This window comes from Orbicella faveolata, unplaced genomic scaffold (genome assembly GCF_042242905.1).
Source record: "Orbicella faveolata isolate gen_17 unplaced genomic scaffold, um_ofav_v1 contig_14, whole genome shotgun sequence".
Taxonomy (NCBI): domain Eukaryota; kingdom Metazoa; phylum Cnidaria; class Anthozoa; order Scleractinia; family Merulinidae; genus Orbicella; species Orbicella faveolata.
Window position 1 is genome coordinate 19,243,390 of NW_028301541.1, and position 16,207 is coordinate 19,259,596.

General features: G+C 38.7%; 2 protein-coding genes and 2 long non-coding RNA genes across 4 annotated transcripts; 2 read left to right on the top strand and 2 right to left on the bottom strand.

Moving 5' to 3' along the window:
- The first annotated feature begins 1,288 nt into the window (after window positions 1-1,288).
- On the top strand, window positions 1,289-10,002 carry LOC149114410 (uncharacterized). The gene is made up of 2 exons (XR_016206457.1): window positions 1,289-1,606; window positions 9,763-10,002. It is a non-coding gene; the product is annotated as an uncharacterized LOC149114410 (long non-coding RNA).
- LOC110063366 (uncharacterized) lies at window positions 1,985-5,334 on the top strand. Its single transcript, XM_020770340.2, has 3 exons — window positions 1,985-2,975; window positions 3,070-3,162; window positions 3,900-5,334. The coding sequence occupies exons 1-3, from the start codon at window positions 2,763-2,765 to the stop codon at window positions 4,836-4,838; spliced, it is 1,245 nt and encodes a 414-aa protein (XP_020625999.2). The 5' UTR covers window positions 1,985-2,762; the 3' UTR covers window positions 4,839-5,334.
- Window positions 4,764-8,891, bottom strand: LOC149114411 (uncharacterized). Its single transcript, XM_089286874.1, has 3 exons — window positions 8,357-8,891; window positions 8,028-8,204; window positions 4,764-7,112 (listed from the first exon to the last, which is right to left on the bottom strand). Exons 2-3 carry the CDS (start codon window positions 8,170-8,172, stop codon window positions 5,722-5,724), a joined length of 1,536 nt encoding a protein of 511 aa, XP_089143000.1. The 5' UTR covers window positions 8,173-8,204; window positions 8,357-8,891; the 3' UTR covers window positions 4,764-5,721.
- LOC149114412 (uncharacterized) lies at window positions 9,668-11,109 on the bottom strand. The gene is made up of 2 exons (XR_016206458.1): window positions 10,274-11,109; window positions 9,668-9,804 (listed from the first exon to the last, which is right to left on the bottom strand). It is a non-coding gene; the product is annotated as an uncharacterized LOC149114412 (long non-coding RNA).
- Window positions 11,110-16,207: the final 5,098 nt, after the last annotated feature.

A 16,207-nucleotide genomic window follows, 5' to 3' on the forward strand; every position in this document is an offset into this window, starting at 1 on the left:
GTTTTTGACTTACCAGCCGGAACCTTTGCGGGCACTGGTGAAAAACACTCAAAGTTCACCGAGTCTGGTAAAGCTAAAATCGCTAAGTGAAAAACACCATCGGCAGATCTGTCATGCATCCTGAGCAGAACGCCACGAAGAAACTTATAAGTTATCATCTTAGTCACAACAATTAATGAAATATTGAACTCCGCAACAGTTCGCATCAAATAGATTCCCCCCGCCTTAACACAAGCAAGTGTAAATCAGCTTCCAGGATCATCAAATATAAACAATCGGGCGGTTTCTGTCGGTAGCAGTGTTTCTGATGACTGCAGGTAGTTTTAGACGTTCACAAGGCTTGAAAAGTTCATCCATAAATCCCAGAATGAAGAAGGCGAAGATATGTTGTCCAAAACGAATGCGGAGATCGAGTTATTCTGAGCAGTACATTCTGAAGCATTAGTATTTTCTTTCACCGAAAGACCGTTGGTTTGGACTATTTTGAAGCACTTTTTGTCTTTTCTATATGCGTTGACGTTTCGCCACAAAAGTCGGAAAAACTTCCCCATCAAGTTGTGGCACCACGATAATAAAATACCTTTTTGAGGCTGTGACAATCATTTTTCCCGTAAAAAAATGTGTTTTTTTCACGGAATACGTAAAGTTCACTGACTGTATAGTTTTGCCCTGGGTTTGAGACGATGAATGGATGGGTAAACGCGCGCATCGCCGGATGTAAATTGACGACTTCCGCTCGAATAATTTTTTTCTTTTCTTTAATTCATGAGCCATATAATAAACAACTTAATAACCTCTACCGTTCGGTCGTTACGGGAAAATGTCAAACCTCGGCCTACCGTATTGATCGAGCGATACAAGGCCTCAGTTTGAGATTTTCCCGTAACGACCTCACTCTCGGTTATTAAGTAGTTAATATTATAGGTAACAGTGGTGTTTGTTTTGTGCAGAGAGTTTTCGTTCTTGTTTAGTTAACTCCCAAAGCTGTGTTAAAACTGGGTGTTGACAATGTCCGTCACGGGCCTACGTTCGGTTAAACCGAAAACTCCCTAAAACACAAACAATTTAAAAGATTTGATCGAACGGATTATGGTGTTAGTATAAGTACACGGATGTCTTGCAACACACAAGAAATGAACGAAATCTATTTTTCAAAGCCAGATTGACCGGACTGCTTTAAGGTGGCTCAAAACAGTTTCCAGCGGTTAGATTTTGATGGGTCCTTACAACAGTCCGGAATATCCCGATAAATTAGGACATCTGTGATGTCACGAAACTCACTTTTCAACCAATGAGAATGCGTGTTTTGATTGGAGTGTTGTGTTTCACAACAAACCAAGAGATTCAAGATGGCGGACAAAGAGAGTCGCGAATACTTTCCAATGCCATGAATGCGGGCCTTCAGGAGGATTATATTTATCTCGAATTGAGTTAAATACTGTCAAAATTATAAAATAAAAGGGAAGTTTGTGTTCGCGTTCCATGTCACAGACAATTCTGCCCAGATAACGATTATCCTCGGACCAAATGAAGCACCACAGAACGCAATGCGGGCCACGTTTGACGAGCTGCTGTTATCATTCTTTGGAAAGAGACCGTACAATCGGTAAGCATCTTTACTCTGCATTTTTCTAAACACAGAAATGATCGATATGAGAATTGAGGCTTTCCTCTTATCTAGGGATTATCGGGCCGAAATCGACAGCACGCGCATGTTCGTATATGCCAGCAAAGATAAATTGTAGATGTCCAAAATGTTATACGTTTTGGCTAAATCGAGGAAATGAAATCATCATTAAAACAGAATTTTCAATAACACATACGAGTGAGAAATTCTTGTTCTTTTATACAAAATAAACTAAGCTAGAAAAAATGTATCCAAAATTTTAGTGTTGTTAGATGCAGGTCATTACAACACAGGCACGCTTTATTTGTGTTGTTCAGAAATGGGCTATACCGCTGGCTAATTGATACGGAAGGCTCGTTAATTTACCTGTCGGCAAGCTTCGAGTTATTGTCGAGTTTGCTCCGATGACAGGGCTGAGTATCTTCGGAATTATTGAGCTCAGATGAATGAATAGGACTTGTGACTTTTGGGCGGCGATTCAGTGGATGTATTTCAAAAGAATTCAACAATGCGGCTTAATTATTGTCCCTTAAGTGCGTATCCTTTTGTTCTTTGAAGCGTGGTGATTGCGAAAAAAATGTCACCTCGTGTTTTCATCTCTTTCCACCGAAAAACGTTTCGCTCATAAGCGGCAAAGGTAATATCGGTTTATTATTGATATGCATTTTACAAGCTTGAAAATGAGCGTTTAAACGAAATTTTTGGTTCCGTATTACCGGAGAACTGCTTTGTTTTGCAAATTACATCGCAATTTGTCGCCGGCAGTGAGAACCGCGGCGGCATGTCTTCGGTCACGTCTGAATGAATTTGCTCTCGTTTGCGAGATGGAAGTCGATTAAAAAATTATTTGAAGTGATTTGTTACCAACCGATCGCTAAGCTTTTCGTTGGGTTAGTTTATTTAAGGTTAACAATCAGATACTATTAAACTACAAAGAAATACATAAGAGTTTGTTTGAATTTGATTGACCGTGCGCTTGTCAAAACAACAGACGATATATATTGTTATGCAAATACACGCCATTACGCGGGCTTATAAATAACTGAGTCATACGCGTGGCTACTCACTTATTCTCATCACTGTAAACACACTTGATCGTCACGTTAACTAGTTTATTAGCTGTGAGCCGTGATACATGATGGAGTTTGCCGTTGGTGCTTCTGTTGAAGCTGTCGATCAGCTCGGTATTTGGGCCAAAGCCAAAGTTATTTCAGCATCCGAAAATTCGGTTGTTGTGACTTTTCCTCCATGGAGATCGGAGTGGGACCGCGAGATAAGTGACCTTTCCGAAATCAGAAAGGAAACGATCGAAGAAACGCTGATCCCGCGCCGTCTTGCACAAAAAACGGTAAGAAGTTATTCAATGTTAATTTTGAGTTTTTTCATTTCCTTTTCCTTTTTGACGCTTATAAGTTCTCACGCAAGTTACTTTTTGCCATCAGAACCCGAATCTCAAGAAATTGTTCCACGGGGACGTTGTTTACTTGAATGGCAAAGCAGCAAATGTTCTCCAGTCAGATCCTATCAGGAAATCGGTGAGTTTCAACTCTCTGTAGCAGCAGATTTATTGTTTACATAACTTTACATCGAGTGTCAGTGGTCATGATCATACTACTAATTCTCCTTACCAGTCTCTATACAACTCTTATACTGAAAAGTAGTTTGGAGTGTTCGTAACCGATTTAAGGCAAACATTTGAATCATTGATGTTTACAAGTGTCCCCATTTAGTGGTTGTATTGCTGCTTTCATCTTGTCATCTAATGATACTGCTAGAAAAGTTAACCCTCGTCACTTACTTCTTGGCTTGTGTCTGACATTTTGCAGACTGCAAACTAAGAGAATTTATCATGTTACCATTACCATTATTGAAAGCGTACCGTAAACAGGCTAAATGAAGTGTTATTCAGGCTAACCAGAGTGAATAGTAGGCTAACTGAAGTGCATAGTAAGTTTAACCAGAGTGAAAAGTCTGCAGTCTGCATTCTGAAAATGTCAGACACTGTTTTTTGGCTAAGAAAAAATTAAAATAACCACAATACACTAATTGGCTTCAGAAGATGTTTTTTCTTTTGAGTGCCTTACTTTGCATAAAGTTTCTCAGGGCGAAGTACATTTAATTCATTATCTTTTGGAATCCTTTAACTTCTCTCATCTCTTAAATTGATTGTAATTTAAGGAATTTTTCTAGGTCTACATGTTTACTGTGTGGCCATCCAATTTTTGTGCCTGTAGTCTGAAGCCTGAAATTAATACCAAGCTTTTTATTTAAGGTAACTTTGCAACTGGTTGACAGCAAAGAAAGACAGACTGTCAAAGTTTGGGAGGTGGAAGAAGCCATTGCTCAGGAACAAGTTGAGCAGACAAGGAAGAGGCAGAGAAGAACGGTGATTACAGATCAAGGGTTGACATCAAGTTCTGAAGTTGCAGTCACCGAGATTCCATATCAGGATCAGGTTACCATGGCAGTACCTAGTAGCAGCAGTTTACACTTTTATTTCTTTATTGGGTCAAATGGCATCATTTTGAGGATTGGATCCTTGTATTCTCTTGATTTTTGTAAGGGTTCAGTTTTTATTTGTACATCCATTTCAAGAAATAAGGATCTTTTTAAGTTTAAGTTTTTGCTGTGTTCCGTAGTGGACAAAAAAGTTGAAAGTATTGATAGGGGTGTATCTTGTACAGTGAACAATGTAGCGCATGTTTCGTGTCAATCTGATGTCATTATTGGGTCAAAGGGAAAGGGTTTGGTTGACAAAGTTATTTGCGAGGGCTGGGACAGGGTTTTGTTTTGTCAAGTTAAAAATGCTGCAAATTTTTCTTACCTGTTGGACCTCAGAAAGAGTTGCTTGGCCAATCAAATACGTCAAGGTGTCTACTCGGGTATTTCACGCACTGCCACTCGTCCTGCGCAGCCTATTCACCTTGGCATATTTGATCCAATGCATGACTCTAAGATCTTGGGTCTAACAGGTGAGAACCATTTCCAAGTTTCATATTCAGGGAGGGATCTTGCAAAGTTAGATTCATTTTTGGGGGCTAATTGGGATGTTAAAATCCTGGAACCAGGAAATCCCTGTTCCCACTTTAAGTATGTTTGCAGAGTAAAATTTTTTGTTCACAGGCTCTCAATGAGCTTACGTTTAAATTTTGTTTATTCAGAGTCTAATTACCCATTTACAGTTGCTTATCGGAGTACTTGTAGTTATTAGAGCTAAGCTTTGTTTAACAATATAAGATACAGTGGAATCCCCTTATTGAACACTTGAGTTTTTGGAGCTTCTGATAAATCAAAGCAAAAGCAGTTCCCTTTCACACAGTCAGACACCGCAACATTACCACCAATTTCTCAAATTTACACCCAATATATTCCCCTATGAGGCTAAAAATATCTGGATTCCACTGTAAGTTTGTAATGTATCTTCTGAATTCCACTGTAAGTTTTTTTGACTTAATCTAGACTGAGAAGACTAGAAGCTTTTGTCATTTCAAAATAATATTATATCATAAAGGGATTCAGTTTAGGTTTTCAGTTTCAATCAACCTGTGATGGTCTGTTCAGGACTGTAGAGTTTTGGAATGTTTTGATGTCAAAAGTAATTTATTTATTTATGGTTACTAAGATGCTTGTTCTGAAAGCATTCAGTTATTATAGCAGTCACTTCTGTATAACTGACAGAATAAATTAAAGGTGGTTTGTGTACAATGGACTGTGTACTTTCGAGTAATTCCAGTTTAGCTATATGCTTACCTTAAAAAATCTGGCTTTTGAGACTTTTGTTGGAATTTCCAGTGACCTTCTGAGGGGTGGGTATGGGTATTTTCTCATTTCTTCATTTCTGTTTCGTTTACAATCCCTAGCTAATAGGCAGGGACAAAAGTCAGACCCGATCATTAACTCGGATCGCTGATTTGAATGAGAATAGCACTACCTGCTGTTCTTATTCAAATCAGCCATCTGAGTTGATCCATTCCGACTTTTGTCCCTGCCTATTAGCCAGGGATTGTAAATGAAACAGAAATGAAAAAAATCTTTTGAAAAAATACAGCAAGGCAATGAGTGTCTTACAACAGTGTCTTACAACCAATTTCTTATCAAAATCCTGTGTTCTCTCCAACCTTGCACCTTGTCTCCTTGGTTTCATAATTGTACATTGTGAAGGAATCTGTACTTGTGGAATCCAACCCACCTCCAAGTAAATTATCTGACAATTTCGAATCAGATGATATGAACACTTTGTGTCCTCTGTTAATCATTGATTCTATCCAGGAATTTAGACTGCCTCGCTTTGTGGGATCGCCAAGGTTCAGTTCCAAATTAAGGCGCGTGTCCTTTCCGTAAAAAATTGAAAGCGGCCAGTACTCTTCTGGGCTATGGTAGCTTAGACCATGAAACATAGCTTCACTGTTTAATACATTTAGTGTTATTGCCACACTGTCCTTCCCACCAAAATTTCTACCATCTCCGTAAATCTTCCACCATTCATTTGGAGGCAGCCACCAGTACAAAAAGAGCAATGTCTCCCTGAGTCTCTCTGGACTGATTTGCCATCCAGAGTGCGTTCTTTGTGGTTGCCAAACCACTTCAAACTCCCTTCGAAGTTTTGCCTTGAGGATGTTCACCTTGGATTCTGAGTCAAAGTATCCTGGCAATTTCCGTCTCAGTTCACGCAACATTTCTGTTGGATTGGTGGTGTCCTGAAGATTGAGCACCTCAATTGCTGACAGGTGATAGTGTTGGGCAGCATCCTGTTGTATGATGAGGTCATAAATCGGCTTCCTTTTCTGGGGATCGTGAGCAATTTTGGCCAAATTTACAACATCCTGAGGGGTTAAACTTCCATCCCAGTTTTCATTATGATCATGATCATCTCCCTTGCAATTAGTTACTGTTTCTGCCAATGATGCAATGAAATCATTTTTTGAGCCATGATGAACATTTTTTGCGAGTTTTGTAAGTTCATCTCTCTGCAGATTCAGGCGACGGACAACTTCTCTGGAGGTGAACTTTCGCCCCTTATCTTGTGTTTGCCTTATGCTTTCTTGGCGTGTCAGAAGATCTTGAGTGCGGATGCGTTTAGACATTGATGCTTGCTGATCGTGATTGCAAGGTGGAGTTACTGTCAATGGCGTTGCAAGAATTTGGGTTGATGCACTTGTCGATGTTGATGGCATTGTCGAAACTGGCGTTGATGGAAGCACAGGAGTTTGTGGCTCAGAAATAGTGGTTGGATATTCAGATAATGCAGTTGGTATCATAGATGGTTGTTCAGGTGTAGATGAAGGGTGCTCACTTGGTGTTGTAGCAGCAGCATTTACAAGTATTCCGATTAAATCACAGCGCAGTTGTATTGCAGTAGTTGTTTCCTCCCCTTGCAAAGTACTGGTGATGGTAAATAGTAGCAGAAGTGCAGCTTGGCATGACATGTGGGTGTGAATTTTTGCTGCATCACGTTTGAATACATATTCTTCTCTTACAACTAAACCTGGAGACATCAACAAAAAGTTGTTCTGTTTAATATAAAGGTAATGGGTAATGTCATGATTTCACCTTTTAGAAGTGCATAATATTTGCACTTGGTTATTAAACATAATTTTCACATGTCTTGTTGTGGCAGATCTGGAGGAGGGCCTTGGCCTTTTTAGAACAAAAAGAGGCCCCAAAAAATTAATTTTGAGAGAAGCCCCATTATTTTTGGGTATGGATGACTGGCTTGACACTCACCAGAGCCATTGATTTTGGCTGGCACAGCAGCCAATGTATAAAATTAAAAACTATTTGTCAATGAAACACATTTCATAGCTTTGTTAACTGTGGTTATGGAGTGCTTTGCAAGAATTTCAACAATTTAAATCTAATTGAATAATCACAAATCACAAAAAAACACTTTGCTGGATTAGAAAATATAGCTGTAATGTACTCTGGCGTGCATAACATACGGTTAATTCCTCATGATACTGAGAAACAACAAAAAAATACTGCGGATCCTTTGTTTAGTTTTTCAGTTTTTGTAACAAAAATTTGCAAAAAACTCAAACAAGCAGAGGTAATTTGTTGTATTTGAAAACAAAACTCGTCTCAGCCTAAGATTTTACTTTCATTGGAAAAGATACTGGTTATGTCCAGGTAGCGATGACTACAAAAAAGACTGGGATAATGTTTCTTTATGGAACTCAAAATTCTCACAACTACAATAAAAGAACCGTGTGGTCGCAAGAAAGGAGAATTTATAGTTCATAGTTCTTTAACATCGTTCGTTCCCTATCACCTTCATTGAACTAGGATTATTAAATAAAGAACAACAATCAATTTTTTTCAAGCATTCAGATTTATTGTGTTGTATCATTAATCGCAAAAAACACTGGCTTTAAAATACAATATTCTGATTCGTAAGCCTTACCGTGCTTTTGAAGAACTGCGTCCAGATGTTTGTATCCCTTCTTCTTTACGTGAGTTTTCAATCCAAGTGTAAGAAGAAATGAATTGTCAATCTTGAAGAACTTTTTGTTCCCAACGAACGTCGCTTTCAAGTTTTCTGGCCACATTTGCGGGACAATTGTCGGTCAAGAGTGTCATCCTAAAGGTAAACAATGGATTTATTTATACGTTTCAGTCGTGAGCTTACCGATCAAGGGAATCGCTGACTTCACGGTGGAAAACATGTAAATAAGTGACCCTGTGTTTTGTACATTAGCTCAATGAATTTCACATACGTTTCAATGGACTTACCGTCAAAAGTGCTTTGATTTCTGGAAGGATGAACTGCCATTTAGACTTCTGAGATTTTTAAACACGCTGTCACCTTGAATTCGTTCGATTAACAACTCGCGTTGTTGTGATCCGCGATGCTGACCCGAAACACACAATTTGTTGATACTGCCGTGACACTAAACTTCTGAAAAGATGAAATGTCGTTGATAATTTTGAGATTTGGCTTAAAAAAAGCTTGTAAATAAACTTAAATTCGCCCGATTCAGCTCCGCTTAACTCGCGTTGATTTGTTGGTCGTCACAGCAACCACATGGATCTGACCAATAGAAATCGCGTTTGATTCATTGCCGTGACGTTTATACTCGACTCGATCGTTTCGTACCAGAAAAGCTAAAAGACAAAAGAAAACATCTAAAGGAACAGTAAATGACAAACGAAAGGGTACACAGAATTCAAAATCCAACACACTCGTTTTATTTTCTTCTTGCTTATGAATGTCTACGTTTAATTCGGTGAAAACGGGCCGACTTCCAATAGCTAGCTATCGATCGACAGAGTTTTTATAAATAATCGAGCGGGCTTCCGTTCCATGGGTTTATGTTCACTTGGACTCATCAAAACGGTATGATTTTAACAAAGCGAGACGTCAAAAATCGTAGCTTAGATTCAAATGAACACTGGAATGAATTAAAGGAGCGAATTTATTGATGAAAAACATTCCAGACACTAGAATGTTTGAGAGTGTTTTTGCGGTCAGACGCCGAGCAATGCGTTCATGTCAATTTCTCAGCCTTTCCCGGGGCCTTTCCACGTGCATGCTTTGAGCTTTTCCAGACCTTTCTTACGAATAAATTAAAATATGTCGCAACAATAGGGTTTAAAAAATCAATCAAGCAGAAATCCTAACACAAAGCAAAAATATCGCACCTAACATCAAAGCGTTTGCGCTCGTGCAGTAGCCAGCCACATGTTCGGAAAGTAATCGGTCCGTGAATTATGAATATTCAATGAGAAAGAACAATAGCGTGAATATATGAATAATAATCGACCCACAAAATGTGGGTACACACTAAAAGCGTGCCTGTGTTGTAATGTATAGTCAAAAATTCTGGTAATATATTCTTTTTAAATCTGAAATTTCTCCATTTTGGTATTTATTTCAAATATTTCTTGTATCTATTTGTTACTGTGCTAAAAGATATCATGTCCGATTTCCACATTTAAATTATGAAAACTTACATATAATTGCTGACTTTCACAAGTTATTTACCCAAAAATATCAAAATAAAATTCCTGGACAGGTTGACAAGGGAGCATTCACAATCCATCCACATGTCCCAAGGTTTTATTATATATTTATTTAAAGTATACAAAACAAATTCAGTCTTGAAAGTGAAATCCATTTTATTTTATTCACTCTTTAGGTACTCCTGACCTTGAATTTGCCTCTTAGCAGAGTGCAGGACCTGAAACAAAGCACAAGCGCTTGGAAGATTATTACATTGCTTACAGATGCTAATATTATTACAAATGTATTTTTTGTTTTAACATATGAATTTATTTTGAATGTAGTTACCACATTAGTCTCACTAAATAAGAGATTGCCCTCAAGTGGTCTGATAACTCTTATGTTTTCTATTTTTTATTACATATTCTTAACCAAACTGATATGTTTCCTGTACACAACCAATTAATGTTTTGCATTAGTTTCACAATTAGCAATGTTCAACACTCGACACTACATTATAAACTCTCGTACCTTTTCAGTCTTTGCGTTCATAAAAATTATTTTGCAAAAACATTACTTTCTGGTACATCAAAGCTTCATGGGGAAGTGAAAAGAATCATCATCTACTGGGAACAGCTGCAGTGTGTATAGTTTTTAAAAAATGCCAAAGAAAAAGAGTACAGTGCCCCCTACAAACCTTAACTTACTTGTTTGCATGGCCCTCAACGTCTGTTAAATGAGCACAAACAATCTCTCTACCCTTTGTGCCATTCCTTGGGATACTGATAGCATCCATTTACAGGGAATCACTGCAGAACCCCTGGCCTGTCTGTTTCGCTGCCACTTCTGTGCTGTAGGTGGTTTTCAACAGGCTGCTGGCTCTCCAGTGATAAAACTGGGGTGCACATTCGGTGAATCCACCAAAACATAGACCTCCCAAATTTGTTTAATTTCGTCCGCGTACTTAGCGACGTCTTATTTCCTCTCTTTTCTCTTTGTTTTTTCCCCAAAAATTCGGCAAAGTGCCTCGAGCAGTCGAGTATGGTCTTCCATGTACTTAAGAGAGAGAAATTGAAAACAACTGTCATAAAAATGAAGGAACGATGCTTACTCAAGCCTTATAACAACTGCGGTTCAGGTACACTTGTAACGCCTCAAATTCAAAGAGAGTTTACAAAATATCGACGTTGTTTACAACCGTGTAATTTGGCAAGATGAAACTTTAGCAACACTAGAACCAGTAAAAAATATACACAGCTCAATGAAAAATACGTGAATACTAGAAAATAACGCGTACACTTTACTAACCTTAACATTTGGCCACAAAATCGCGTCTACATCGTCGCTTGACACCAAAAAACCTCGATGATTAGAGACAGTCAACGTTCTCCCACCACCAAAATGGCCACTTATTCTCCTTCTCAACGTTTGGTCGCAAAAAGTCCTGGATAATGCTGGCCATACTCTATGCGAGACTGGAAACAACATATTTTCTTGGTCCGCATAAAAGGTCCGCCATTTTCCCTGCAAACAATAGCTTGATGACGTCACGACTGTCCTAATTTATCGGGATATTCCGGACTGTACAACCACTCTTTCTCACTTGATGCTACAATCATGGTATCAAAAAACTGCCCAGTCATTGCTGAACACGTTGTTATCATTTTCGCGACCCAATAGGTTACCATAGTTTTGAAAATTTAAGGTGGCTCTGAACACTATGTACAGATTTTTTTTAAAGTTTGTCAAAAGTTATCATGCTTATTAAAATTTGATAATGTAACAAAATTTCACCGTGCCGTTTTTGAATTATAACACCCCAAAGCTGTAATTAAGGGTGTTTTTAGCAGGTCATAATGTTGCTATGGTAGCCTATTGTGTCAGGAAAATGATAACAACGTGTCACTAATGAATAGGCAGTTTTTTGATACTATGATTGCAGCACCAGGTGATAAAGAGTGGTTATATTGACCCATCAAAGTCTAAGTTCTGGAAACTGTTTTGAGCCACCTTATGGGAGGAAAGCCTCTTAATGGAGATCAATAAGGCACGTGATTAGAGTAGATCAGTAAGGCACTGCATTCGTGGAAAGCAGCTTTCTATTTAATAACTCCTTATTATACTGGGTAATAGACATAAGGCATTGAGCGTTAGGCTTTAGGCATTATGTGTAGGTATTTTTAGCTGATGAATTTTTACCATGGTTAAATAAAGATTATCTATCTACTTAATGCTGGCAGTAATCCTGTGATGGGCTAGCATCCCATCCATGCGGTGGGAAATACTCCTAGTCGCCTCATGCTAATGAAACCGGGATAAGCTCCGGCCTGAGAAGCCACTTGACTCGTATGCAGACTTTACCAATTATTTTTCCCATAGATGCTCAGTGGGACTAATAAGCTGATCTTATCATCGTAAGATAGCAAATGAAGGTAACTTAAGCTAATCCGAGGGATTCGACGAGCTAAAAAGACTTTAATTTCGTCTCGTAATTCCGGTATCTGTGGCATGAATCAAAGCAATTTTAGACCTGATCCTTAAATCAACGACCGATGTTTTAGGCATTATGAAGGCGGGGCTTTTGTTGAAGGTCTTATCGATAATGATGAAAAAGTAGCTTCTTCTAAGAAAATTAGACCCAATTTAAGTCTAGAGTGCAAAAACCATACCCGATGTAAACCAAAATGGCCAAAATCGATACTCTATTTTTGACCAAAACGTCCTCCCCCCCCCCCCCTAAAAAAAAAAAACATACCTATATAGCCCAAAATAAGTAAGTCCACTCTTGGGCCTTGTTATTTACTAAAGTTACCCGTTGGGTCTCCCTTCGATTCTCTAATTCATAAATATTGCGTTTGTTTGTTTGTTTGTTTGTTTAGCTACATTGCTAACTAGCATGAAAGTCGCCGTTGGTTGCCTAGCAGCAGAGTGTTAACTTTTCTTTTCCTCGTTGTTATCTGCGTGTTAGTGTGGCTGTCAATCAAAGCCGAGAAGACGAAAGCTTCTGAAGACGATGAAGAACCATACGAGAAATCGCCAGTCAAACCAGCCGGTCCTAGACCAAGCGACCGCGATTTGATGATCCCTGAAGCGCGCGCGCGAGGCTGGTTCACCTCTTACATTCCTCTAAAATCAGGAAGTTCGAATGGCGGCACATCTCAAACCTTCAAATCCACGTCATATCGCAGCCTGGCTCGAACAGCACTATATTATTCCTTCAGCTGAGGCTTTGTCCACACTACGCCGGAGAAATTTGAAAACGCAGCTATATTTCAACGATTAGGCCTACCGTCCACAATAATCTGTCACGACGAGAATGGAGCTTTTTCGAAAACGCTCTTCAAACTAGAGAAATTTGAAAACGCGGGCTTTGCGTTGTAGTGTGGACGGAAAACAATCTGAAAACGGAGCTTTTCGAAAACAAAGACATTACAATAACCACGCCGAGTTTTCCTCAAACACAAATCCAAAATGACCGGTGATTGCTGCGTTTTTAAATTCCTCCGGCGTAGTGTGGACGAAAAACATTTGATGCGTTTTCGGAGTGAAAACGCCGTTTTCAAATTTCTCCGGCGTAGTGTGTGGACGAGACCTAATATAGATGTAGATATAAGTGTTAAAAACGAAGCGATCCCAGTTACAAGACAACAACGAGATTAACATCAAGCTACAGTAAATTAAAAGAAACAGTATTTAACAAGATAACAGAAGACATTATTATAAATGCAACTACTATCTTATCAACGCAGCAACAAAAATTTTAACATTAATTAAGAAATAGAAAACATGTACCGTGTTTCTATTGAGTTTTAGTATAAATCTGCTAGCGTTCTATCACGAATGCCTTTCTTTGATTGGCTAGGCTACTCACTATCTATTCAGTGATAGATACTGAGTAGAGTAGCAGTGTGCCCTTGTTAACAAAATCAAGGCGGCTACTTGGCGTTTTCGAAGCGTCTGTAAAGATGATTTAGATTAAGTTTTGAACGACTAGTAGATTTATACTAAAACAATTAGATTATTCGCTCTCGCTTTCTATCGCGCAGTAGTTGACTCGGGCTGCGCCCTCGTCACTTATCACGCGATAGAAATCTCGAGCTCATAATCTAATTGTTTATTAGAATGCAGTAGCTCTCGGTCGTCCACGAAATGTGACGTTTTTATCGTTTTTCCGAAGTTTTGGAAAAAAGTTCAGATTTAAATGGATAATTATATTCCTGAGAAGACAAAAAGAAGGACATAAACGGGTTCTTGACTTTAAAAACTTGAAATTATTGAAAAACCGGTGCGCGCGCGTAAACAACTGCAAATTTACCAAGGACAATTCAATACGTGCGAATCTGTTAAAGTGTAAAGTTCAATAATGCGTCGAAAAACTATTTGGAAACCATTATTTGCGCTAATTTAAGTTAGAATTCTACTAAAACAATTAGATTATTCGTTCTCGATTTCTATGAGGCGATAGTTGATTCGGCCTTCGGCCTCATCAACTATCACCTCATAGAAATCGAGAGCGAATAATCTAATTGTTAAATAGAAACACGATATTTAACCAATCAGCGCGCGTATTTTCTTAGGGCTGTTTTCTAAAACAACAATAATGACAAGACAACAAGAACAGGAACTCAATACGAATCAAGACATTTAGACCTTTGTTTCGTTGGTTTATCACTCGTGTTGCTATGTTGCCAGAAGTTAACTTTTAAGGTTTTCCTGTCTATGAATACGGGCTAAAACAACACAACGACTGTTAAGCGATACCCTAAGAAAGCAAGGGAAGGAAGTTTCATGAAATTTCTTTTTGTGTTTCTATTTGCTTAATACGTTCGCTACATTGGCTTGATTTACGTTCAGATAATTAGCCTGGGAGTCCTGTAGCCTGCCTTAGGGTTATTACATTACTAAAAATTTTGCATTTAATTATATCTACTGAATCAATTTTTAATTTCGCAATTATTTCTGTTTGCAATAATAAATAATTTTTTATTTATCTCTTTTATTACCGATCAAAGACTTCGCCGTTAAGTAACTGCGAAATATATTTTCTCTCCATAATAGAAAGGACCGAAAACTTCGCCGTTGAATAACTGCGAAATATTATCTCTGTAAAATAGAAAGGTCCATAAACTTCGCAATTTAATAACTGCGAAATGCATATATCCTCTGTATAATAGAAAGGACCATAAACGTCGCAATTTAATGACTGCGAAATATTTCCTGTGTATAATAGAAAGGACCAAAAACTTCGCCGTTTGATAACTGTGAAATATTTCGTCTGCATAACAGAAAGGACCATAAGCTTCGCCGTTTGATAACTGCGAAATATTTCCTCTGTATAACAGAAGGGTCCAAAAACTTCACCGTTTAATAATTGCTGCGAGCAGTCCCTCTCTTCCTCGAAAATCCGTGGGGAAGAACGCAAAACAAGTTAGCGCGCGAGCGTGACTCACGACTGTGAGCGTGACGTGAGAGAAACGATGCCGCGAGCCGCTAGTAGCGCTGGCGTCGAAAGACGGCCGCTATCGGCTCACGGCGTCGCCGCTCGTCGCTCGCACGTCACGCTCACCGTCTCGCTCGTACGCTTACTTGTTTTGCGTTCTTTCCCCACAGTTTTTGAGGAAAAGAGAGACTGCTCGCAGTCTACTCACCCTCATAGAATTCTGCTGATCAGCAATACTACAGAAAAAGTTCATGCAAGTTGGCATGGCACGCGTGAGGTCACACATACGAAGAATGTGTTCAATACAGCAAAACCCTTTCTCTCTTCTTCTCACACGTCGATTTAGTTAGTGCATACAATTCAACTCAATAGCCCTTTAAATTTAATGGCTAGCTTTTTTTATTTGCATTACAACGTAATCCAACGTGGATGCCGTGCAATTTCAAGCCGAAACTGCAAAATCGTCCAAAATTTGTCTCACATGTTGGATTATTTTATTTGGTAACAAAATCCAAATAAATAACGGTGGAGCTCCAAACAAAGAGTATATCGCTTGAATATAGTCGCATCAGGCTTTAATGTACGACAGGGCTGCGTGTTCTCAGCACCCAGTCCTCGGCGCCCGCGTGGCAAATGATGAGGGCTAGGAACGAGGTAACCCGGATATAGTTTATGCTAAAGATAAATCAAAGTATTTTTGGTTAGTTCTTTAGTTCAAGACTAAAGTTTAACTTGCTGAGCGTACCACCATATAAGAAATTCAAATGACAATAAAATTAAGATTTTTAACCTCTAGCAGCTAAAACGGCTTCTTCTTCAAAAAAAAAAAAACGATGCACCCGATATAAGACTTTCGAACCATGGGATACGCTTTTGATTTCGACTGGCTAAGACGTCTTTTTATATATCTACATTTAGAACAAGTATCAAACTAAAGAGACGGAACGAGTAGTTATTTAAGCGTTTGCATCGTGCAGCAGTGAAACTGGTATTTGTAATTCCCTTCTGCTTATCCAACTGTCTCACTTATTTTGTGGCATTTGGACACAGTCTCATTTTGGCGTATAGGTTCTGCCATGTTACCCAGTCGGCACATTTAATTTTTTCCTCGTGTTTCAGTTTCATTCGCAATACAAGTTACAATTACACAATTAAGGTACATGTTTGTCTTATAAATATATACTGTACATGTATGCATGCA

Coding starts and splice junctions, on each gene's coding strand:
- LOC149114411 (XM_089286874.1), bottom strand. CDS start 8,172: ATGTGGCCAGAAAACTTGAAAGCGACGTTCGTTGGGAACAAAAAGTTC. Junction 7,113..8,027: donor CGCAGTTCTTCAAAAGCACG/GTAAGGCTTACG, acceptor TGATGTCTCCAG/GTTTAGTTGTAAGAGAAGAA.
- LOC110063366 (XM_020770340.2), top strand. CDS start 2,763: ATGATGGAGTTTGCCGTTGGTGCTTCTGTTGAAGCTGTCGATCAGCTC. Junction 2,976..3,069: donor GCCGTCTTGCACAAAAAACG/GTAAGAAGTTAT, acceptor TTTTGCCATCAG/AACCCGAATCTCAAGAAATT. Junction 3,163..3,899: donor CAGATCCTATCAGGAAATCG/GTGAGTTTCAAC, acceptor TTTTTATTTAAG/GTAACTTTGCAACTGGTTGA.